The sequence below is a fragment of the Scleropages formosus genome, chromosome 8, assembly GCF_900964775.1.
Source record: "Scleropages formosus chromosome 8, fSclFor1.1, whole genome shotgun sequence".
Lineage (NCBI taxonomy): Eukaryota > Metazoa > Chordata > Actinopteri > Osteoglossiformes > Osteoglossidae > Scleropages > Scleropages formosus.
Genome location: NC_041813.1, coordinates 31,039,755 through 31,062,426, shown reverse-complemented (window position 1 = coordinate 31,062,426; position 22,672 = coordinate 31,039,755). Strand labels below are relative to the sequence as shown.

The 22,672-nt window shown below is 50.6% G+C and overlaps 2 protein-coding genes across 3 annotated transcripts in view; both read left to right on the top strand.

The window, feature by feature from the left end:
* myo15aa (myosin XVAa) overlaps positions 1-16,921 on the top strand; it is a 32,995-nt gene extending 16,074 nt beyond the window's left edge. Inside the window, exons 12-65 of the mRNA XM_029254047.1 lie at positions 15-73; positions 313-436; positions 585-680; positions 784-915; positions 1,187-1,312; positions 1,432-1,509; positions 1,600-1,754; positions 1,849-1,894; positions 2,021-2,145; positions 2,294-2,411; positions 2,510-2,685; positions 2,774-2,858; positions 2,938-2,991; positions 3,105-3,186; positions 3,381-3,511; positions 3,727-3,822; positions 3,910-4,145; positions 4,247-4,425; positions 4,713-4,785; positions 4,983-5,177; positions 5,328-5,443; positions 5,721-5,815; positions 6,252-6,369; positions 7,010-7,213; positions 7,435-7,499; positions 7,596-7,778; positions 7,855-7,933; positions 8,073-8,214; positions 8,298-8,388; positions 8,473-8,608; positions 8,775-8,890; positions 8,982-9,041; positions 9,140-9,215; positions 9,745-9,860; positions 10,010-10,128; positions 10,235-10,376; positions 10,473-10,584; positions 10,698-10,772; positions 11,080-11,285; positions 11,417-11,556; positions 11,641-11,713; positions 11,873-11,945; positions 12,686-12,759; positions 12,847-12,929; positions 13,020-13,150; positions 13,467-13,561; positions 13,650-13,727; positions 13,816-13,912; positions 14,106-14,266; positions 14,366-14,499; positions 14,660-14,793; positions 14,954-15,087; positions 16,246-16,386; positions 16,560-16,921. Coding sequence (XP_029109880.1) covers positions 15-73; positions 313-436; positions 585-680; positions 784-915; positions 1,187-1,312; positions 1,432-1,509; positions 1,600-1,754; positions 1,849-1,894; positions 2,021-2,145; positions 2,294-2,411; positions 2,510-2,685; positions 2,774-2,858; positions 2,938-2,991; positions 3,105-3,186; positions 3,381-3,511; positions 3,727-3,822; positions 3,910-4,145; positions 4,247-4,425; positions 4,713-4,785; positions 4,983-5,177; positions 5,328-5,443; positions 5,721-5,815; positions 6,252-6,369; positions 7,010-7,213; positions 7,435-7,499; positions 7,596-7,778; positions 7,855-7,933; positions 8,073-8,214; positions 8,298-8,388; positions 8,473-8,608; positions 8,775-8,890; positions 8,982-9,041; positions 9,140-9,215; positions 9,745-9,860; positions 10,010-10,128; positions 10,235-10,376; positions 10,473-10,584; positions 10,698-10,772; positions 11,080-11,285; positions 11,417-11,556; positions 11,641-11,713; positions 11,873-11,945; positions 12,686-12,759; positions 12,847-12,929; positions 13,020-13,150; positions 13,467-13,561; positions 13,650-13,727; positions 13,816-13,912; positions 14,106-14,266; positions 14,366-14,499; positions 14,660-14,793; positions 14,954-15,087; positions 16,246-16,386; positions 16,560-16,661 — 6,267 coding nt within the window. The 3' untranslated portion in view covers positions 16,662-16,921. The remainder of the gene's footprint in view (positions 1-14; positions 74-312; positions 437-584; positions 681-783; positions 916-1,186; positions 1,313-1,431; positions 1,510-1,599; positions 1,755-1,848; positions 1,895-2,020; positions 2,146-2,293; positions 2,412-2,509; positions 2,686-2,773; positions 2,859-2,937; positions 2,992-3,104; positions 3,187-3,380; positions 3,512-3,726; positions 3,823-3,909; positions 4,146-4,246; positions 4,426-4,712; positions 4,786-4,982; positions 5,178-5,327; positions 5,444-5,720; positions 5,816-6,251; positions 6,370-7,009; positions 7,214-7,434; positions 7,500-7,595; positions 7,779-7,854; positions 7,934-8,072; positions 8,215-8,297; positions 8,389-8,472; positions 8,609-8,774; positions 8,891-8,981; positions 9,042-9,139; positions 9,216-9,744; positions 9,861-10,009; positions 10,129-10,234; positions 10,377-10,472; positions 10,585-10,697; positions 10,773-11,079; positions 11,286-11,416; positions 11,557-11,640; positions 11,714-11,872; positions 11,946-12,685; positions 12,760-12,846; positions 12,930-13,019; positions 13,151-13,466; positions 13,562-13,649; positions 13,728-13,815; positions 13,913-14,105; positions 14,267-14,365; positions 14,500-14,659; positions 14,794-14,953; positions 15,088-16,245; positions 16,387-16,559) is intronic.
* A 699-nt stretch (positions 16,922-17,620) lies between these two features.
* On the top strand, positions 17,621-21,012 carry LOC108941731 (RNA demethylase ALKBH5-like). 2 transcript variants are annotated; one of them, XM_029253858.1, is made up of 5 exons: positions 17,621-18,183; positions 18,507-19,354; positions 19,853-19,933; positions 20,069-20,203; positions 20,320-21,012. In XM_029253858.1, exons 2-5 carry the CDS (start codon positions 18,660-18,662, stop codon positions 20,519-20,521), a joined length of 1,113 nt encoding a protein of 370 aa, XP_029109691.1. In that variant the 5' UTR covers positions 17,621-18,183; positions 18,507-18,659; the 3' UTR covers positions 20,522-21,012. The 2 variants fall into 2 exon arrangements, with proteins under 2 accessions (XP_029109691.1, XP_029109692.1); XM_029253859.1 differs by lacking the exon at positions 17,621-18,183 and adding an exon at positions 18,218-18,317.
* The last annotated feature ends 1,660 nt before the right edge of the window (positions 21,013-22,672 follow it).

The following is a 22,672-nucleotide window of genomic DNA, read 5'->3' as shown; positions in this document are numbered from 1 at the left end:
TTGAATTTCCTCAGGACACCATGAGGGAGAAGATATTCACTCCTCTGACTGTGGAGAGTGCTGTCGATGCCAGGTGAAAACACTGTTCATCTACTAAAAGTGACAGCCTCACAATTTTGTACAAGACCATGTATTTACTGAAGCAGTGTGGATTAATTACTTGCACGTGGATACCTGTGCAAAGCCATGCATGCCGACTGAACCTGAGACCTTCTGCTTTCACGTTCATGTTTCGTATCTGCTGTTTACGCTGAAAAGCGAGGATGTTAGTGATCTGATGTGACTCTTGTTCCTCTTTCTGGGCTCATCCAGAGATGCCATTGCCAAGGTCCTGTACTCTCTCCTGTTCACCTGGCTCACGGACAGAATCAACAAGCTTGTTTACCCAAGAAACGAAGCGTTGTCCATCTCCATTCTGGACATTTATGGATTTGAGGTTGTGCTCCGCAGTTCTCCACTACGAAACTGTCTTTCTCGTGATGGCTCGTAAAAACCTCCCTCGATATGTTTTCATTACTCTTCTTCGACTTCCTGAAAAAAGTCTAACAGTGCGAGAACTTAATATCTTTGTTTTTGTCGTTCAGGACCTCGCTTTCAACAGTTTTGAGCAGCTTTGCATTAATTATGCAAATGAATACCTGCAATTCTTTTTCAACAAGATAGTGTTCAAAGAAGAGCAAGTAAGTGCTTCGTGCCCAATATGATCCGCAGAGCATCGCAACTGTGAATGCAGTTTAGTTCCTCTAAAACGTTAGTGCCGTTTCTCTCCCTTTCATATGTAAGGATGAATACATCAGGGAGCAGGTGAGCTGGCAGGAAGTGTCTTTCAGCGATAATCAGGTCTGCATTGACCTCATTGCCTCAAAGCCTCATGGGATACTTAGGATACTTGATGACCAGAGCTGTTTCCCCCAGGTAGGTTAGTTTTGTGGGAAAACCAATCAGTGAACCAGTCTCTTGTTTAGTGTTCTGTATTTTCCGGTAATCCTGCAATTCGTAGTGCGCATATTTTTTTTTATATTTACATTATGGATACACACATGTTCATAGTGCACGTATTTTTTATTTTTTTTTTGAAGTAAAAGAAACAAACAGCACTTAAGAGGTAATGAGTACAGAAATTGAGGAACAGCAGTGTCTTCAATCACGTAGGAATGGCACTCTAATGGAATGTCACAATGTCCAGGCAACCGACCACACTTTTCTTCAGAAATGTCACTACCACCATGGCAGCAACCCTCTCTATGCTAAGCCAAAGATGCCTCTGCCTGAATTCACCGTGAAGCACTATGCTGGAAGAGTCACGTATCAGGTGCAGAGCTGCTGTCTGGGCTGCTGAATTGGGGCTGTTGGCAGATATGACAAAACATTGACAAACAAAGTTTTGGGTGCCTTTTCAGCTGCCTTCTAACATCCACGAATTCGCTGCAGGTCTACAAGTTTCTGGACAAAAACTTTGACCAAGTTCAGCAGGAAGTCCTTGATCTCTTCATTCAAAGCAAAAACAAGGTCGGGAGCAAAAACTGTGGCTTTTGTGCGGTGGGCAAACACCAGGCTGGGACACGGGTTTCTTCGTAACGCTTGGACCCCGTTTTCCAGATGGTGGCCAACCTGTTCCTGAACCATGCACAGTTCCTCAACAGGCAGAAGTCCAACGTGAGGAAGACGAACACGGTAACACGGCGATACCAGCCCGCTACGGTGGCTGCCAAGTTCCAGCAGTCCCTCCTGGAGCTGGTGGAGAGGATGGAGAGGTGAGCGAGGAGGGTTGCTTGTCTTTGTACGTATTCCCTTCTTTCTTGCCTTGGTGCTCCAGCTTGTGCCTTGTTTCTTTGTGTACCTTCACAGATGCAATCCCTTCTTTGTTCGCTGCATAAAGCCAAACAACAGAAAGGTATGAATACTCACTCTGAGGCTCGTTATGGCGTTCTCGGTTCCCCGCCCAGCGTCGTTACGGTGAAAGCGTGCGTGTCGATGTCTTTCTGTCTCTCCGAGTGTGTATCCATGTTCGCCGACACAGGAGCCAGGCATTTTCGAGGTGGACCTGGTTGCCACCCAACTTCGCTGTTCTGGGATTCTGGAGACGATCCGTATCCGGAAGGAAGGCTACCCAGTCAGGCTGCACTTCTATACCTTCCTCAACCGGTTCGTTTTTTCACAACATCCCAAGCCTTCACGCAGTCTTTTTCTGCCTCGTCTTTACACGCCGTGTCCAGCCTGAACCACGCGGCGATGAAGCCGCTCTTTCGCAGTCCTCAAACACTTGTCCCTTGTTCGTGTGGTCTCTTGTCAGGTACAAAGCCCTGCTAGGTTTGAAAGAAACCCCACCAGCAGATGGAGAGAACTGTGTCTTAATGCTGAAGAAGCTCTGTCCTGTCAGGGCAGGGTCGTACCAAGTGGGGGTCACCAAAGTGAGTGCAGGTTTGAGGTGTAACTACTGGTTTTCCACAGAAACACAGCTACTTAATTCGCACAAACTGTGTGTTTCTGTGTGCGTGTTCGTGCGCAGCTCTTCATGAAGGAGGACCTGTACCAGCTCCTGGAGAGTAAACGGGACCGTGTGCGACATATTGCAGCCCTTACGCTCCAGCGCTACACGCGCATGTTCTTTGTCCGGAAGCGCTACGTCTCCTTCCGCATGAAGATCGTCCGGCTGCAGGCCCACTGCCGGGGCTACCTCACTAGGTACGGGACCTCACGCGCTATCGTTGAACCATGCTGCGAACACATTCTCTAGTCTCCGACATGTGCTCCACCTGCTGCCTCCCCTCAGAAAGCACTACGTTCGGATGAGGCAGAGTCTGGTCAAGTTCCGTTCCCTGATCTACATGTACGTCGACCGCAAGAGATACATCAAGGTATGGAACCCAAGAGCTGATTTCCCACGTCTGCTCCAGATCTGTTTCCCTGAAAACGAATGAACGTGGTGTGTTGCAGATGAAGTTTGAAGCCAAGAGGAGAGCTGAAGAGGAAAGGAGGAGAAGAGAAATGGTATACTTGTGATTATTTTCACCTTCACACACACTTTTCATTGGCTGGACGATTGTGTTCTTAGCTGCGTGCCAGTTGGGTGTTTGCTGTCTCTCAACGGTGCTCACCTGCAGGAGCTGACAAAGCGAGAGGTGGTCAATGTTACTCATCTGGCCATCCCAGCGGAGCTGGGAGCCCTGCTGCAAGCCGTCACAGGTAGGCGCTGCAGTTATTTAACAAGCTGACGCTGTCTTCCACAGTGACTTGTGTAGCCTTAAGTGTTTCTATTTCTGTTGAACCCATTCTGAGGTTACGTACCTTGAGCACACAAAACCATGAGCTCTTTCAAGGCATTCGAGAGATTCTGTGCCTTAACCACTTTGCTGTGCTGCTGGCCTATCCTTCGCCAGGAGGCAGGGAGCTGCACTCAGACTGCCTTGCTCTGGTCCAGGCTCCCAGGATAGAGGTGCACTCTCAGCTCACTTTGCCTCTTGACATCAACAACTACCCCATGTCCAGATATGTCCAGATCCACTTTAGGGTAAGATCGATTAGTTCATGCCCCTGTCTATGGTCACATGTGCTTATCGGTAAGCGTAGAGGTCAATTTCTCCAACCCCTTCCCTGCTGCCACGGGGTACCAGGTGACTAACAAGGGACAATTAACAGTTGGAAGATTCCAGTTTTTATGCAGCATATCTGCCACGTTTTTTTCATATATAGCGTTTGTGTCAATAACCCAAGCCTGTTTTCCAGGAGCCCAAGTTTGGGATGCTGATGGCTCCCATTGAAGCGCCGTTAACTCACATAGAGGAGGAGTTGAAGAAGGAGGCCCTCGGCATCTTCATCATGGTGACCTCCTCACAAAATGCATTGTATTCGACCTTCTCCCCTGTCCTTTGTGCTCAGAGGATGATGCTCTTTCTGTTCCTGTCAAAGGTTCTGAGGTTCATGGGGGACCCGCACCTGAATGGAGCTCAGGAGAACCTATTTGGGAACTACATCGTGCAGAAGGGCCTCTCGACTCCAGGCCTGAGGGATGAAATCCTGTGTCAGGTTGCCAACCAGATGTGCAGGAACCCCAACGCTGCCAATGCGGAGAGGGGCTGGCTGCTGCTTCTGGCTTGCCTGAGTGCCTTTGCACCTTCGCCAAAGCTGGAGAAGTACCTCCTCAAGTAAGAGGGCGGAGCTTGATTTAAGGCCGTCGCTGTCCATCGGACCAGATGCGCAGCGATCTCCACCCGGCCCTGAAACTGTCCCATCTCGTTCCCCCCAGGTTCGTCTCGGACTTTGGCCACAGTGGCTTTGAGGCGGCATGCCAACATAGGCTCATCCAGGCGATGCAGAAATCCAACCTTGGGCCAGCGGCTGCGAGGAGCCGCCCGCTGTCTCTGCTGGAGTGGACAGCCAACAGGAAGAAGGCAAACATGGTGCTGCAAGTGCACTGCTTCGACGGTGAATGCGGATGCTCTGGGCTCATGTTTGAGGGTGTTTGGTGGGCAGTAGATCTTATGGTCTGTGATGGCAAAACAAAGCATGTGTAGTTATGACCCAAACACTCACAACCACAGGAAGCCACATCTGTTCTTTCTTTCATCCAGTTTGACTTCCTATTACCAATATTCCTCATCTATTCGGAAAGCAGCTCACAGAATTTAAGAAAGAAAAGTCATTCATAAGGTATCATTGTCAATTTCTGACCTTAGACTCTTCAAATCTGTCTGCTCATCTCTTCTCCGTAGGTTCCTCGTTCCTGTGTCCCCTCCATTCCTGGACAAGTGGGGAAGAACTGGCTGGAGCTATTCTCCAGCACAGGTTCGTTCATCTGTTTGTTCACCTGCGAGCTACAGTCCACCTTGGCGTACGGGTTGCTGGGCTACGAGTCTCTGTGGACGATAGCGTACCTCAGTTTCTGAGGCCGAACTATTGTAACCCATTACTTTATCGAGGAGGATCGCTGCTGTTTCTGGGGAGGTGAATATGTTGAATAAATCCCCCAACACTTCCCACAGGGGTGTGGAGGAGGGTTGGCGGGGCTGCTCCGTCCTCTTGATGGAGCACGACCAGTGGGCCGAGCTGGTGGGCCACGACTACGTCCTGGACCTGGTAGCCGACCTGGAGCTCCTACCAGACTTCCCCCGGCAGAAGTCGTACCTGGTCATCTCTTCTTCAGAGCCTCCAGCTCATGCTCGGCCCCGTACCAGCCTGTGAGCTCTGATTCTGTCTGGTTCGGATCCCATAGCTGCCCTCACTCTGACTGTGCTGTTGTGTTCCATTTGTGGCACTCAGGAAGACCACACCTTAAACCATGCTTAGGAATTAGCACTTTGATCCAAGTCCCCATCTCACCCCCACAGTGTCCTGTTTGAGAGTGGCTTTGAGTTGGATGAAGATACCCCACTCCCCCGCACCTTGGGGCACTGGGACCCCACCTCTTCCACTTTACCAGACTCCAATGGGTACCACAGCCACGGTGAGGCACTCAAAGAGATGTGCAGACCCTGCTTCCAGCACTGGACTTGTTATTAAAAAAAGTATGGATTGTTATGTTTTACGCTGTTAAACCCACATACAGTTCTGCATATTTTAGAATTTTTACATTTTAGTGAATGTGTTTAGGATTGTGTACTTTGCTCAAGGGCAAAGCATGCTAAGAATGGACACCATGATCTTTGGGCAAGATCTGCAGCGCCAGCAGGCATCGGTGTGGTGAGTCTTGTTCTCTAACACCCTGCTGTTTCTCTGCACAGTAGAGTCCGACAGCATCGGCGAGGCGTCCGCCCAGAAGGGCATGGACCGCTACCTGGACAGCCTCTTTGACCCCGTGCTGTCTGAAGGTGCAGGGGTGAGATGACGGTTCACCGAATCCTCTGTGCACGAAAGCTTGCGAGCGTCCGGTTGAGTTCTCTGTGAGCCGAGTCCCAGCACGGGGATGGGGATTGAGTTACAGAATTACCGTAAACTCTGAAAGATAGAGAGCCAAAGGATCTCTCAGCCACGTGAACACCTGTTACCCAGCTCTTGTAGGCACTCTGCTCCCACAGCGAACTCATCGGCACACAGTGCTCACAGCTCACGTAAGAGGGCATCGCAGCCTAGAAAGTGGGCGAGTAGATCGGCCTGTCCATCATGTGGCATTAGCAGAGTCTCTTACTATTAGAGGCAGTAAGGTACTCCAGCAGATTGATTTCCACCCATCCTCAAGCTGTGGGGGTCCCGACCAGGTCAAATGCTCATTTGTTACTGCTGCCTGTCTCTCTTTCTCTCTCTCTCATGACCAGGAGAAGTCAGCCAGCATGTCCAACAGGATGAAAGGGGGTGGTGGGATCAGAGGGGGGGACAGAGAGAAGAGCCAGCCTAGTGCTCGTGGACACTACCCCCCAGGACTGCAGCCCGGTGGTGAGTTGGATGCCCGGGCCATATGCGAACCGGAGGCCTGAATAATGCATGCTGATGTGGCTGGAGTGGAATTGCTTTGGCTCGGTGGCAACAGGGCACTTGTGGGATCCATGTCAGGCTTGACGTTTCCTTTTGTAGAACTATGTGATGCCCAGAAGTGGTGTAGAAGTGTAGTGGGGTTAGCATGTGCAAGTTCCATGGAATGCAGCAAAAGCTGGACCAGGACTTTAATTTTTAGTTCCTGTTTATGTCTTTTCTTGAGATCTGTAGTGTAGTGTCCTGCTGTAGTGCAGCTAACTGTGCTGCGGACTGTTTGTTAAAGCAGCCGCGAGCTCTCGCGATGGATGCAGAACTCAGAACTCGTTATTTGCAGTATATAGCAGACGGTGAAAGACAAGAATAATACTGTACAAAAGTCACCATGTGCAAGTCGTAAATAATCAACATATACGATCATCCGCTCTCTAGTTCTCTCTAGTTCACCAGCACGGTATGTTTTTGCCACGTGATGTTTGTGCCTTTGAGTTTTTGTGCCTTTCTGGTGCTGTCAGTTCTGAAATGTTAAAAAATATGTAAATAAAGTCCTCTGCTGCAGTAGATGGTGCTGTAACTGAATGCCTTCCCATGTGCTCATTCACAGCTGTGCAGGTCCTGCCTGTCATGGGCACCATGGTGCCAGGAGTGAACCCTGTACCACCCCTGCGGGCTACCTCCCCCGATCCAGATGTGGCCACAGCGCCTGCTGCCCCCGCAATGTCCACAATGCCAGCCATGCCTACAATGCCAGCCATGCCTACCATTCCCAGTGTGCCTGCAATACCTACAATGGCTGGCAATGTGTCAGGTGTGGAGAAACGGTTTCACTTGTTGTTCAGCGTGCCACTTGTGAACATCTGCGAAGCCCTCAAAGCATCTCGATGCTTCTCTCACATCATCCTCCGTTAATTAATATAAAAATGTATAAATTAAGCATCAGCTTGAGAAGCCATCCAGGTTTACGAGGTGTTCATATTACTTCCCGTATTAGTGTCATTATTTGGCATACAGTGAACCCTTTTCCTTCAGAGGCGGAACAGAGTGTGTTGGCCCAGCAACAACAGGCCATCATCAACCAGCAAGCGATTATCCTGGTCAGTGTCCAAATTGCAGTCCGTCTTCATGTGGCCTTGTACTTAAAAGTTCAGTCGTTTGGCCAAACCTGCAGACGCTGCTCGTTCTCCACTCAGGCACAGCAGATGACCATGCAGGCCTTGGCACTGCAGCAGCAGATGTATGCTGACCATATGACTGGCCATGTGACGGGTCATGTGACGGGTCATGTGACCAACCCCTACGGGAGCCCTCACGCCAGTCCGCGGTTCCAGCATTCTGCCCTGACACCGCTACCCCGGGCCACCGCTCCCTCTCAGGTAAGCCCCAGACCCTTCACAGTTCCTCACATGCCGCACCCCACCCTACTCCGACACCCCTCTTGCCCCATTGCAGAGCAGGCCGACAGCAGGGAGTCCGCTGCGTACCCAGGCTCCAGCCCAGCAGGGGGGCAGAGAGAGGCCGACACACCGGGGTACGTCACTGTCCCTTCGGGACCAGTTTTGGGGCTGTGAAAGGGATGGTGGCATCTAGCATAGTTGTGTAGCATCAGAAGCTTGACTTGAACCTAGAGTTCCAGTGCACAAGAGTGCCCAACTGTTTGTGTCCCTCAGGCCCTGCACACTCAGTCACAGCTGAGGACACGGTGAGGTCCTCCGTCTCTAACGCAGAGCACATCGAGCCAAGCCACAACATCAAGGACATAATCAAGCAGTACCAGCCCGGAACCCCAGCCAGACCCTCGGAGACAGCCAGGTGCCTCTGAGAGTCACAGCAACCCATGTTCTGTGTATGTGCTCTATGTTTCCTAACCCTCACCCTTTGGCCCCTGGAAACAGGAAGGAGGGGAAGGTGTTTGTGAAGAAGCCAGACCCTCATGATGAGGCCCTGACCATTCTCAAAGGTCAGATGGGCACTCAGCAGGCCCAGGTATGAGTGGAGTGCTTCATGGGGTTCATCACTCTATGTCCTACATGTTACATGCATTCCCATCCATCTCTCCCCTTTCCCAAGCACTCAATGCAGCAGCCAGCCCCTTTGACACCAAAGACTCAGAAGGGGCGCACTCCGCCCCTCTCGCCAGCCAGGACTGTCAAGGCAGAGCCCACCGAGTCGTCAGACCCCCAAATCACCCCTCCTCCCAAGCCAGGTGAACGTACATTCCGTCAACCACGTTGCTGCCAAACGCGATTCCAGAACATAATCATTTTAGCAGCAAACTAAAAGGTTATGAGGATCATCTGTAAGGCTCTGGGAGGGTGTGCAGGCCCATGGTGGGTAGTATTTTGTGGTCTCATCGGAGAAGGTGTGGTCAGTGTCCAGGGAGCTGCCGCTGGAGGAGGACAGCATGCAGACGCAGTTACATAGGCGGACCAGCGAGGAGCATTTCACTTACACCAACGTGCCCTGGAAGATCTACCTGCGCAAAGAGGTGTGCCCCCCGGCTCCTGCCGCACCACCACGTGCTCTCAGTATCTTCACTCTTCTCCAGCATCTTCATTCTTCTCTTTCTCCGGCTGCAGGTTTTCTATCCAAAGGACAGCTTTAATAATCCACTGCTTCTGGATCTCATATTCAGACAGGTCTCAACTTTACCATCTCCATCAATACCATCATAGTTTAGATACAGTGACTATGCTACCCCTTATTCTGATTGCACATTCCCCATTTCCTCCTCCAGATAGTCCATGATACATTTTCTGAAGCTTGTGTCCGAATTACCACGGAGGAACGCCAGAAGATGAAGTCCTTGTTTGGTAAATATTGTGGCACGCAGCACCATAGGTTTGGATGGGGCAAAGAAGGATGTAGAAGTAGCATTTATTTCAAGTGTTTTATTGAAACACTGGCACCAGGAAAATAATGCTCTTAGCCTAAGGACTTCATTTCCATTAGAACTTACATCTCCAGCCAACCTTACCAGCCTGCTTAGCACCCCCCCCCCCCCCCCCCCCCCCCCCCCCAAGTTCTTTCTCTCTTTCCCAACATGCCCCTAAACAGGGTCACCCCATCATTTCCTCCAGACGTGCCCCTAGTGGTTGCATACCTACATTTCACATTTTTCCCACAATGCAACTATTTACATTTCACAAGTTTCCCGCCCAAAACAGTAACGCGGGTCGTTACAATACCACAAAGTAAGGTGGCTGCAAAGTTGTAAGGAAAATGTGGGGAAATAAGTGTGCAATGAGTCTGCCGCTAAGCAGATGAAGGACTGTAGTTACGGTCTGCAGTGGAAAAAGGAATTTCCAGGTGACACAAGCTCCACGCCTCTTCGTGTTACAGTGGAGAACCGTATCGAGCCAAATTCAGCCATTCAGGATGAAAGTGTGAAGAAGAAGGTCATCACAGCAGCCAGGGACACTTGGGAGATTTACTTCTCTCGCCTCTTCCCTGCTTCGGTAAGACTCCTCTCTGCACTCTGTATGGGGAGAAAGTATGCCCAGCAGACATGTTTCATCGGATGATATATGTTCTGACAGACTCTGGTAGATGAACGTCTTATTGAGGGTATACATGTCTGGAAATCTCTCAAACCTCTTGTTTGTAGGGCAGTGTGGGAACTGGAGTCCAGGTCTTGGCCGTGTCTCACAGCGGAATCAAGCTGCTGAGGATGGTGAAGAGCAGCACGTCGTCCCAGGAGTTCTTCCGGGTCCTCCGGCCTTACAGGTAAGGAGCACTTTTGTGTTCTCCAGTCTTGAAGCTATGGAGATGGGGAGCATCAAGTATGCAGAGTGTGATCAGAACAGCCAGCTGACTAATATCCTTTGCTTAGCTACACGGACATCATGTTCGTCACCATTCCGTCGAGGAACATGCTGGAGTTCAACCTGATCAACGAGAAGCTCATTCTGTTTTCGGCCAAGGCGCCGCAGGTGAAGGCCATGATTGACTTCTTCATCACCGAGCTTAAGAAGGTAGATGACACTTGCCTTGAGATGGAGATCTGCTTTTGGAATCCAGCCCGCCTTGGAGAAACAGAACAGACACTCTTAGCCCCTTTCCTCCTCTAGGATTCAGACTACGTAGTGGCTGTGAGAAATTACATCACGGATGATCGAACGCTTCTCAGCTTTCATAAAGGTGATATCATTCGTCTACAGAAGATGGAAGGCCTGGAAGAAGGTGAGATATAAATCATGTTTAATCCCAGTAAAATATCCGTTAGCTAATCCCTTTGGGTAGAAGCATCTGTGAAGAAACTGCAATGACCTCTCGCTATCACGCCTGTCCGACAGGCCACTACTACGGTTGCATTGTGAGAAAGAAGGTGATTTTCCTGGAGGAGTTAAAGAAAGAGACGTCTGACTTTGGTGGGTCTGTGTGCCCTCTTTGCATGGAGTTCCTTTTCATCTGCGCTTCCTTTGTGTGTTGCACATCCTCTCAGACATGCGTTAGCGTGCAAAATGTGACTTTAGATAGGAATTAGGAATTTCTGCCGGATAAATAAATATAAATAATTTTGGAGCCATTGTGATCCTCGCACGATCAGGGGTAACTGGGAATGAGCAAATTTCCAAGCAAGCACTAGCATCCCCGACTCTGCCGACCAGAGCCTTTCTCCCTTCATGAAATATAGCCACCCTGCGTGTCTCTTCTCTTGTTCGCCAACGCATCAAGGCTGGAAGTTCGGTGCCGTCCACGGGCGCTCGGGCATCTTCCCCGCCGAATTTGTTCAGCCGGTGGCCGCCCCTGACTTCATCAGCCTGCCTGTGGAGAGGAAGGACGAGCCCAAGGACAAGCAGGGTCGCGTGGCCGCTTCAGCTGCGGTCGCTGTTGCCGTGGCCTCCACCATGGCAGCTCATGAGCTGGACCGCCCCATTGAGGTGTCCTCTTCCACGCAGTAACACAGCCAGATGCACAGGCTTGTGGGAAATCACAGCCTTCTTTGAGCTTTGCCTCCATATCGTGAAAAAGCCAATATTGAAATGCACAGCAGCTGACTTGTCCCCCTCAGGTGCCAGGTGCCGGTGAGTACACAGAAACCTATGATGCGCATGGCCCTGTGGAGATGGATGAGAGGATGCTTCAGGACAGCAGATACAGTCTGGTGGAGTTTGCCAAGAAGTATTTCAGGGAGGCCCAGAGCAAAGAGAGGTCTGACCTTCTTAAACCCTTCATACAGCCAGATGGTGAACAACCCCGCAGTACAGTATAATTATGTTCCGTTACTCATTACAGCAATTCATACAAACAGAAGTCAAAGAAAGGCAAAGAGACAAGAAACCCAGTGGATATGGTGAAATATACCAAAGTCAGTCAAATAAAACATTACTTTTGTCAGAATTCCAGTCGCAGACAAACAGCTTAATCTTTCACTGTGGTGCTTAGTGCTCAATGTTTTCTTCATTAGAATTCAGTTTATTATACCCTTTGCTGTAAAGTTTGAGTTAATTTCTGTTTTTGTCACCAGGCCCCAATTCAAGAGTCCCTGATCGATTTCACTGATGAAAACATGAACAAAGTGGCAGCAGAAATATTTCTGGGTGAGTTGAAGGTTTAATTTTTCACTCTGGTACAGAAGTGAAGGAACCATAGAAGCTTTCATGAATGTTACATTTATTCATTTAACAGACTTTTCTGCAACACAAAATACATCTCAAAATACATGTTCATTACACTAGCAGAAAGACAGATGGTTCTGAAGTGCAGTTTCTTTCCCTCATATGAAAATGTTCATCACACAAGTAGCTGTATAAAACTCAGAATATCCACAATTTCAGATCAACTTCTTAGTAATTTAAGATGCATATAAACATACATTACAGGAATAGCTGTAAAGGTTTAGCTGGGCATCATGTAAAAGTTATGGTGCATGAACATTTACACCTTACATGAACTTAAGAGATCATGGGCAAAGTGAATTTTAAAATGTGGACAGATTCAGCAGTTCTGAGTGAGAGGGGAGGTCATTCCTCCACAATGGAGCCAGAATCAGGAACCTTCATGCTTTACCTTTTATGCGTTAGACCACCAAGGAGGCAGATGTGGAAGAGCGGCACAGTTGATCAAGTGTTGTAGATAGCTGGGAGCAGTTCCATTGATGCTTCTGTAGGCCATAACCAGGGATACCAGGCCCTACCCTGCTTACCTTCAGATTGTGCATGTTCAGGGTGGTATGGCCGTAAGCATGAATGTATGGCATAGTGCAGCGCTTAAGATGAGTTTTCAGGGTCTCCGGGTGTACCAGTGTCCGTTTACCCGTTTGCTTTGCCTCTTTCGGTAGCGGTGATGAAGTTTATGGGAGACTACCCCCTGAAAGGGCAGACTGAGCAAGAGGTCGTGTGGACCGTTCTGAGGGTACGGTCCATCTCTTTTCGTAGATATAAAAATCAAGCTCACCTCTACAGCGGTACTCACCATCCCGTTCCATTCCCTCCTTCACAGCTCAGTGGGGAGTATAACCTCATGAAGGACGAAGCCTACTGCCAGGTTCTCAAGCAGATCACTGCCAACACCAGCTCCAAAACGTAAGCAACCCTATGGTGACCTTGATCCCTCACCACTCTGAGGTCATTTGCAATGGCAGCCAGTGTTCCCCTCTCTGACCCGGTCTGCAGGGACAGCTGCCAGAGGGGCTGGAGGCTTCTCTACCTCCTCACAGCCTACTACCGCTGCTCTGAGGTGCTGAAGCCCTTCCTGCTCAGGTTTCTGCAGGACATGGGTCAGAGCTCAGGGACACACTTTCAAGGTGCACCTCGTGGTGAAGATGTATCCACAGAAGTGGTTACCAGGTTCACTAGCGTCACACTGTCTTTCGCTACTCTAAAACCCAGGTGTCATGGACTCTTTGTGTTAGACATAAACATGCCTAAGGGGACAATAAAGTATATTCTATTCTATGCACCAGAACAAATTCATGCCATGAACTTGCAAGAAAGTTCTCAAACTGCTCTAAAGTAGGTTAAGTATGTTTTTGCTAAAACATCAACAGAATAAGGCATTGGGATGGCAAACTGTTTATACCTGTGAATATAACTGACATCTTTTATTGGCACCATGGGCAGGGATTGCTAAAGCCTGTGAACAAAATCTGAGGAAGACCTTCCAATATGGCGGCCGAACCGAGTTCCCAAGCAGCATGGAACTGAAAGCGATGGTGGTCAGTTCAATTAAACAAGTACTTTATTCCCCCCATATCCCACATTTTTCCCACCCCCCTTTAAGCTTCTGCTCTTTCGGTTTCTTAGGCTGGGCGAAGCTCCAAGCGACAGCTCTTCCTTCTGCCAGGTGGAATCGAACGTCACCTTAAAATTAAGACTTGCACGGTAAGATGGCCCGTCTGAATCGGCACAGGACCCTGCAGATGCTCTTGACGGGGGTGTCTGTTGCAGTGAGCCTGTCGCTCTATATCAGATTGCCCTGGATGTCACTGAAGAGCTATGTTACGAGATGGGTTTGCATAGACTGGAAGCCATGGATGAATATGCCATCTTTGTGGTCACCAACAGAGGTGAGAGGGGAAGGGGGAAACCCCCACACACTGGGGATTCTCAGCAGACATTTTACAAAATGATGCAGGCTGCTGCACAAAAGCTAATATAATCCCAAATTACCATCCAGTGAATTGTGCCTTTATGTTCTATGAGCCTGTAAAGACCGCTGTTCATGTGCGCCAGGAGACTATTGTCCCAATGTCCCTGCAGGCCAGAACGTCCGTCCGTTAACCAAGAAAGAGTATATCCTGGACGTATCTACAGAATCTGAGCCCGTTGACAGCAACTACAGCTTTTGGTTTAGAAGGGTGATCTGGTTCCAGCCGCTGAAATTTGACAACGAGCTTTGCGTTACCATGCATTACAACCAGGTACAGGGCTGATGGCTGGGGGGTGTTGTGTAGTACCCAGTTTGGCAACCCAAGGCCTGGTTGTTAATTACCTTTGTCCCCCTCCCCACCCCTCTGCAGGTGCTTCCAGACTACCTAAAAGCCCTGCTCAATGTTCTGCCCCAGGGGAAGGCTAGTGAGCAGCAGCTCCAGCAGGTGTCCAAGCTGGCTGCATTGCAGCACCGTGCTTCTGCCAGCGTTTACCTTCCCACCCTGTACGTCTGCTCTTATAAAGAAGTTGGAACGACAATTCTAATGTGATTTAGCATTAGATACATTTGCTGATAGAAGTCACGCACAATTCCACATATGAAACATCTAATTCATATATGATTCATTGTGCAACACCGCATGCGATCCTCATGCGACCCTCAGCCGTGAGGTGCAGGACACCATCCCCCTGCAGCTATACGGGCTGCAGAGACCACAGCAGTGGCTCAACATGGTGACTCAGCACATGCAGCAGGTCCAGGCCCTGAGTCCACACCAGGCTAGGTCCCAGTTCCTAGGTATGAACCCCTTTAATCATTATTATTCTCTCTGAATTAATCCCTTATCTTAGATTTGCATGTCTTTATGCTCTGCTGTCAGTCAAGTATTTGTCATTATGGTTATCCTCTGCACAGCTTTGTGTCACTTGTGACTTTTTTTGCACTGGTCTCTCCACAGGACTTGTGAGTGCCTTCCCCATGTTCGGCTCATCCTTCTTCTACATCCAGAGCAGCAGCAACACTGCCATTATGGCCCCTTGCATACTGGCTGTGAATCAGAATGGGCTTAACTTCCTCAACAAGGATACCCATGTAGGTCAAAGTCAGCTAGTGACAGTCAAGATACACAGGACAAGAGGTTACACCCCATGCACATATTACAATGGCTATACCCAAGGACCCAGACCAACCAACCTTACTATGAAGTCATGGAAAACACCAAGCATTGCCAGCCTACATCCATGAATTGAGACCAAGAAGTTTAAACTTTCTTCCCAAACAAACACAACCATTTACATTTAACAGACACTTTTCTCCAAAGCAACTCCTAACAAACTCTGTGTAGCATTGAGCCCACACACCCGCAGTGACTTAAACTGCTAGATATACTACTTACAATAGGTCACTTATCCATACATCAGTGGATGTGGATATCGCTCTCTCTCTCTCAGAACATCATGTCTTTGGACTATGGGAAGAAACCAGAGCACCCCAAGAAAACCCACACAGACACAGGGAGAACATGTAAACTCTACACAGATTGAGCAGGAATCAAACCTACATCCTCTCACACCAGCCAAACACTATACCACCACACTGCTCAAGTACACAATCTTCACAAATTCAAACCACCTTAAATCACACCATACCTCTCTACCTGGTAACAAAACATACAAATTCCCCCCTCCACAAACTTAAACTAACCTAATTAACAAGGCCACACCTCCTTAATTACCACCAGCTGTCTTCAATTACTAGCCACCTGCCACTAATTTTACCAACCACTGCACACTTCCCTCCAACCTGCAACCCCAAATACCCTGTTCTCTTCTCAGCAGCCTCAGACGGATCCTTCACTGCCACCCTTAATGAAAGGTCTCCAACTCAAAATTCCCTAGACCATTCCCCAGTAGTTGATTTTACCACAAACCCCCTAACACCTATCTCTGCTGGTCTCACGTGAGCCTGCCATTCACGGTCTCTTGCTTCTGCCACCAGCTGTACATACTTTAAAAATTTCCGCTCATATGCCTTCCAGAATGGCACTGTGAGCTCTTTGAAGTAGTAGAACCCAAATCCCAAATATAGCACCCCTGTGCCAAGCTAACCTCATGTGAGGAAAAAATGGCTTGAAAAAGGAAGAAAAGGACTAAGAAAATGTTTTTTTCCAGCTACTATTTATTCCCCTTATTGCCTTTGAGGAGGCAACTGTGTGGTTACGGTGTGGATATGGTGTTCCACTCTCCACAGGAGCTCATGGTGAGGTTCCCCCTGAAGGAGGTGCAATCCACACGGACCCAGAGGCCAACTGCAGGGACCAGCTTTCCGTACGTGGAGATCAAGCTGGGGAACCTGATGACCCAGCGCATCTCCCAGCTACAGCTAGACCAGGTAAGACTGACGGATTGCCCACCAAAGTTCCGGTGGACCGCTCCAGAAAATGCAAGTGAAAAGAACTGCTCTTGACCGTTTAATGCTCTGAAAGCTATTGTTACGACTCTTTAATGGACCGTGAGACACCATGAATTACGTCTGCACGATGTGCCGATGCTCGATGTGCGCAGGGTCTGGAGCTGTGTCGTGTCATCGCAATGCATGTGGAGAACATGCTCTCGGTCCGAGAGAAGAGGCTGACCCTGCCGCCCAGCGAGATCACACTGCTCTAGGGGAAGCCACCCAGCCAGCCCTTCGACACTGCTTTTCTGGCGATTTCACCAACGCTTTCTGGGATTTCACCCGTGAAGGTCTCGGTACAAACGGAGTTCTTTCACCACCGTGCAACCAAAGCAACGTGCGTGTAAATAAGACACGCTGTTATTTTTTGTGTCTACACGTCTGAGCATTTTAAATGTATTTCGTGTGAACGAAGCGACTGATTTCAACTTAAGTGCTATTTTTGTAAAACATTAAATATTTCTATAGAAACTGGACGATCTCCTTGTTTATTTATGAGTGGAACATCTACACCTGGGTCGACGCCCCACACGTTGTTGAGGACGTGCGAGCGTGGACAATGATGGTCAGCCTGAAGGCCGCAGCGATGCCCTCGGCCGGCCTCAGACACTGTCGGCAGAGAAGCCTGGTACCCTACCGCACAAGGGAGTGAAAGTGTACATTGACCGACCTCTTGCTTTATTCCCAAAAGCGCGGATCGGCGGCAGGGCTCCACTCAGTTCGATCAATCGGTCAGGGATTCGTGTAGCACTAAAAGTGCTGCACCGATACTTATGACGTCACTGAAGCTCAGGCCACACAAAAAGGCAGCACGTGCTACTCTTTACATACAACAGGTATTGTTCAGGTTGCACTGTATGTAAAGGACTGACAGCATGTAGAAAGTGTCCTGGTTATACTAACAAACCTGTAGGACTCATCTGTCTGTCTGTAGCAAAGAATCCTCCTTGAATTAAGTGGAAGGTGCATTTCCTGCTTTACCGCCTCATTTATACGAATGCAATGATGATAGGAGGTAAACGGCGCCCGCAGAACTTTCGGAGACCTTTTCGGATAAGCGCGGCGCCGCCGCTCGCGAAAAACCGACCGGGGATCAGCCGTTCAGGAGCGAAACGGCGCCGACACGAACACGCGCGTTCTGTCACGTAACCGCCGCCGAGGGAGTGTCGGAAAACTGCGCGCCTTTGCACGCGGCGCACGGGCATGTCGCTGTGAGGAAAGTTTTCTGAGGGAAAAAATGTGCGGTGTGAGAATTTTAGACGACGAACTGAAGAGGCGCGGGTGTTTTTGTTGTCCACACGATTTCACGGACCGTTTCCACCGCGTTCTAGTTTCGAGACAGGATTATCATCCCACTGAAGACACATTTGATTTGCACAATTTCTGAGGCAGCCTTAACGGTTACCTTAACTGAGTGGCGTTTTTTTCTGCACCAGTCAACTTTCGCAATATTTGAAGCCCGGGCGAAAACAGTGCGGCCGGTGACCTGAGGACCCACCCGAGTCTCGTTATAGTGGAAAGTGGAAAGTGGCGCGGCACGCACTTGACGTAACCCCACTTTCTTACTTCTTCGCGCGTCGACGCGCAGCACCAGCGCGCTCTCTGGCGCGCGGCTCCGTCGTAACTATGGAAATTACGCGAGAGACGTAAAGGGCGCACGCGCGTCGAGCGCGGCGCATGCGCAGTGCGCCGCCAGGGTCACACGCGTTCATTTCTCACTCTCCGGCTCTGCCCGTAAGTACAGCAGTCGAGCGCCGGAATAGCGTTGTGCGTGTTTGCGGGCGCGTGCCGTCGCGTGTAGCGTCGTGTGACCTCGCGGCTCGCGCAGGCCGAAATGCTTTGCGGCGGCTTGGCGCGCGCCGTAGCGGGTAAGATCGCCGTTGAGCTTAGTGCGCAGCCACTGGCTGGAGGAGGGGGGTGTTCCACACGGTTTTCCCCCTCATCATATTTGCTGTGAATGTGCGCGCGCGTGGCAGGATGGAGCAGGTGGCGCGCACACGCACACACACTCTCTCACTCACTCTCTTTTGACACTGCTGCCTCTCCGGTGTTTTCAGGAAGCGTGCTGCAGCCAGCTGTCTGTGTGGCCACCGCTGAAGGTCAGGGCTCGTGACCCCATGACTTCTTGACCGCGGAGCGACTGCGATCTCGGAGGCCGCGCGCGAGGCATGACGTGTGAGACGCACTGCTGAGCTGCGGCGACCCGAGAAATGGCGGCCGGCGGCTTCTCGGACCTGCGGGAGAAGCTGAGCTTCAAGACGCCGCAAGGGAAGGGCCACAGGAGCAAGGAGGCGGGGGACGGCGGCGACGGGCGCAAGCGGAAGCACGGCCACCTGGAGGAGGAGGAGCCGCCGCCGCCGCCGCCACGCGGCCTGGAGGCCGGCCGGGTGAAGAGCGGCATCCGCCAGGTGAGCATGTTCAGCGCGGACGAGTGCCGCCGCATCGAGAGCCGCATCGACGAGGTGGTGGCCAAGGCCGAGAAGGGCCTGTACCGCGAGCACACGGTGGACCGGGCGCCCCTGCGCAACAAGTACTTCTTCGGCGAGGGCTACACGTACGGCTCGCAGCTGGAGAGGAGGGGACCCGGCCAGGAGAGGCTCTACTCCAAGGGCGAGGTGGACGACATCCCCGACTGGGTGCACGAGCTCGTCGTCAAGAAGCTCGTCGCCAACGACATCATCCCCGAGGGCTTCGTGAACAGCGCGGTCATCAACGACTACCAGCCTGGGGGCTGCATCGTCTCGCACGTGGACCCCATACACATCTTCGAGAGGCCCATCGTCTCGGTGTCCTTCTTCAGCGACTCGGCCCTCTGCTTCGGCTGCAAGTTCCAGTTCAAGCCCATCCGAGTGTCGGAACCCGTGCTCTTCCTGCCCGTGCGGCGCGGCAGCGTCACCGTTCTCAGGTGGGTGTGCGTGCGTGCGTGCGGAAGCCCGTCGCGGGACTCGTCAGTCGTGAGGGTACGAGTGTGCAGGATAAACTCTGTGGTTTTTACGTAGCGTATCTCATGTTTGCATGTTAAAGATGCAACGCAGACAACAAGCCGGCTGTAAGCGGTGTAAAACTTATCCTGCGACTGAGGAAAACACCCCACTGAAAAATGGACATTAATTTCTTACCCTTCTGTGAAGTTTTGTTCCTTTATTGAAACCTTTCAGTCACAGACAGCTGAATAAAACAAAGAAACTAGAATAAACTGCATGAACAAAAGTATAAAAATTCATGCAATTCACATAGCCGCAACACGTGTAACGTTCATGTACGTCATAAAATGTATATTGCTATAAATTCGAGCTATTTATAGCATTTTGAAAAATACAATCTGGAGCTCGAGCAGTGAGACGTCCGCATGTGACGATGCGGGGCTTCAAATCATCCAAAGGTGTGTTCAACTGTGTTTCAGTGGCTACGCCGCAGACGAAATCACCCACTGCATTCGGCCTCAGGACGTCAAGGAACGAAGGGCTGTCGTCATACTCAGGAGGTGAGTCGCTCTGCGTTCTCCGCAAATTTGCCTCTTTTGCGGCGAAACGTAGCTCTGTGAGTTTCCGTGACGTTTGTTGCACCGCTTTGAAATAGCCGAGGGCGTGTACAGGTGTGCTCGTGTCTTCGTTTCCAGGACGAAAGCGGACGCCCCCCGGCTGGACGTGAGCTCGCCCGGGAGCGCGCTTCTCTCCGCCTTGGGTTCCGAGAGACGCCACGTTCTGAGACCGAAGCGCTCTCGCCAGAAGGCGGGCCCCGACGCGGCGCACAGGTACTCGGGGAAGCGCGGCGAGCGCGCCCATCGACGGGTCTCGGCTCCCGCGCGCGTCTATTAACGCGTCAAGAGGGGTCCTGCTGGGAAATGTTCACACGTCCTCATACCCACAGGCCCAGGATTCTGGAGATGGACAAGGAGGAGAACCGGCGCTCCAGCCTTCCCTCCTGGCGGCGGAGCGGCTTCGCTTCGGAGAACACGTGGAGGAGGTCCCAGGATGAAGATGAGGAGGAGGACGAGGAGGAGGAAGCCGGTCGACGAGACGACCCCCGATTCCTGGACCCCGTGCGGAGCGTGAAAATGAGAAAACGCTAAGGGGCTGTCCCAGCGCTCGGAGGCTGTGGGCGGAGCCTGGCCCCCAGTGCTGGTGCACACAAGACCCTGGGGGGGGTTCCTCTGGTTTTTGCTTCTCCGTGAGACTTTATTGGGTTGAAATCTGAAGCGGGAAAACTGAGACATCATGGTGTGTGTGTGTAGAGTTCTCCATGAGGGTGTAGGATTAACACCCCCCCCCCGGAACAGTGGCTGCATGATGGTGTGTTTTCCATGTTCTGGCTTCTTTTCCCCCTTTTCTCTTTATTGAAACGTTAACCGTTGGGAACTGCTTAGCACCTTAGCTTACAGTAGAATAACTGTCTTCGATATTTACGTTTTTAAGGGTTTTGCACAAGCAGGGGCGGCAAGTGACTGTTCTGAGAGCAGGGGGGGGGGGTGCAGTGCGAGACATTTTATTTTTAAGTGGAGGATGTGCTCCTTCGAACATGTGCTGCACTTCCTTGGAAGAAATAAATCTCAGAAATGCCTCCTTTAATCGCCCCAGGCCACCTTGCTGCGCTTTCGTTCAGTCGTGTTCGAGACAGGAAAATGATTTCTTTCCACCAAGTTAGAGCTGCACTGTGCTCCATTCTTGCATTCAGTAGGGCTAAAGTGTTTTTAGGTGACATGCTTTGCCCCTAAGGATTTTACTTAGCGCTGCTGTTAGCAAACTATGATTTGGGTCCTTTAAAGCAAGGCCCTAACACGAGATGAAAGGTGTTCTTTCGAATACGAAGCTGATCAGTACCCCGTTGATTTTGCTCTTACCTCCCTCTTTCCGTGTATCACGGCCCATTTAGGCTTTTTCTGTTTTTTAGGTGAAAAAGCATCTGCCGCCATACTGAAATATATATTTCCTTACACCTGCCTGTAAAGTACACTACAGCTGCATTAAACTGAACCCAACGAGAAAGTAAAGTGCAGAAGGTGTCATGTTCAAGCCCCATGCCGAGACCACTCCTGGGAGACGTGTGTTAAACTTCATGCACTATACAGGAAAGTTCCTTTAGGTTTTATTCAATTGTTAAGCCTAACTTCTCCAGCTACGTGGGGTGATAACAGGGTAGTTATGGCACATTTCTCATTCACACTGAGAAAAGCTGAAGGGATCTGCTCCCAGATGTGACAGAAGGGTCTTCCCACAAGGAAGCAGCAGAAGAACTTGCAGCACTGCTTCCTCCTCTGCCCATCCAGCCATCTTGAAACACATCTCCTCCCACAGAGGATCTTCTGCTTGCTGCTCACAATCAGACAGGTGTTGGATGAAGCCCCTTCCAAGGTGGATGTCCTCTGTGGTGCAGGGTGGCCCCTGGTCCCCCACGCACTAGAATGTGGTGACACAGTGCACCCACTCCTCAGAACGGTTAACTGCTTCTGTTCCATCAGACAGACAAACCAGCCAAAACATTAAAACCCATCTGGCTGATGTTGCGTAGCAGCAGATCCTTCAAGTCCTGCAAGTTGCGAGGTGTGACCTCCATGGATCGGCGGTGTCTTTTTCCAGCAGGTCCCACAGATGCGGAACCGGATTTGGGGAACGTGGAGGTCGAGTTAACATCTTGAACTCTGTCATGTTCCTCAAACCATTCCTGAGCAATTTTTTGCAGTGGCAAGGCTACTGCCATCAGGGAATAACATTACCACGAAGGGGTGTACATGGTTTGTACCACGGACCATAATCTTTAGGTAGGTGGTACGTATCAAAGCGACAGCCACGCGAACCCAAGATTTCCCAGCGGAAAATCATCCAGAGCATCACGCTCTCTCCGCCGACTTGCCTTCTTCCCATAGTGCATCCTGCCGCAATCTCTTCCCCAGGCGAAGGACGCGCACGCGCCCGAGCGTCCATGCGATCTAAAAGAAAACGCGATTCAGCAGACCAGGTCGGAGCACACCTCGACACCTTCCAATTTCGAGATGCTTTGACCCACTCGTCCAGCCCTCACACTTTGGCCCCTCTCAAAGTCACTCAGATTCTCACTCTACCCACTTCTCCTGCTTCCAACACCTCAAACTGAAGAAGCAACTGCTCGCTCGCTGCCCAATATATCCCAGCCCCGACGACAGGTGACATTGTAACGACATCATCAAGTGTCATTCGCTTCAGCTGTCAGAGGTTTGAATGTTCTGCCTCATCGGTGTATTTACATC

Excerpts from the sequence above, each read along its gene's own strand:
- LOC108941731 (XM_029253858.1), top strand. The coding sequence starts at position 18,660 with ATGGCGGCCGGCGGCTTCTCGGACCTGCGGGAGAAGCTGAGCTTCAAG. Across the intron at positions 19,355-19,852 it reads GGCAGCGTCACCGTTCTCAG|TGGCTACGCCGCAGACGAAA; the intron begins GTGGGTGTGCGT and ends ACTGTGTTTCAG. Across the intron at positions 19,934-20,068 it reads GCTGTCGTCATACTCAGGAG|GACGAAAGCGGACGCCCCCC; the intron begins GTGAGTCGCTCT and ends CTTCGTTTCCAG.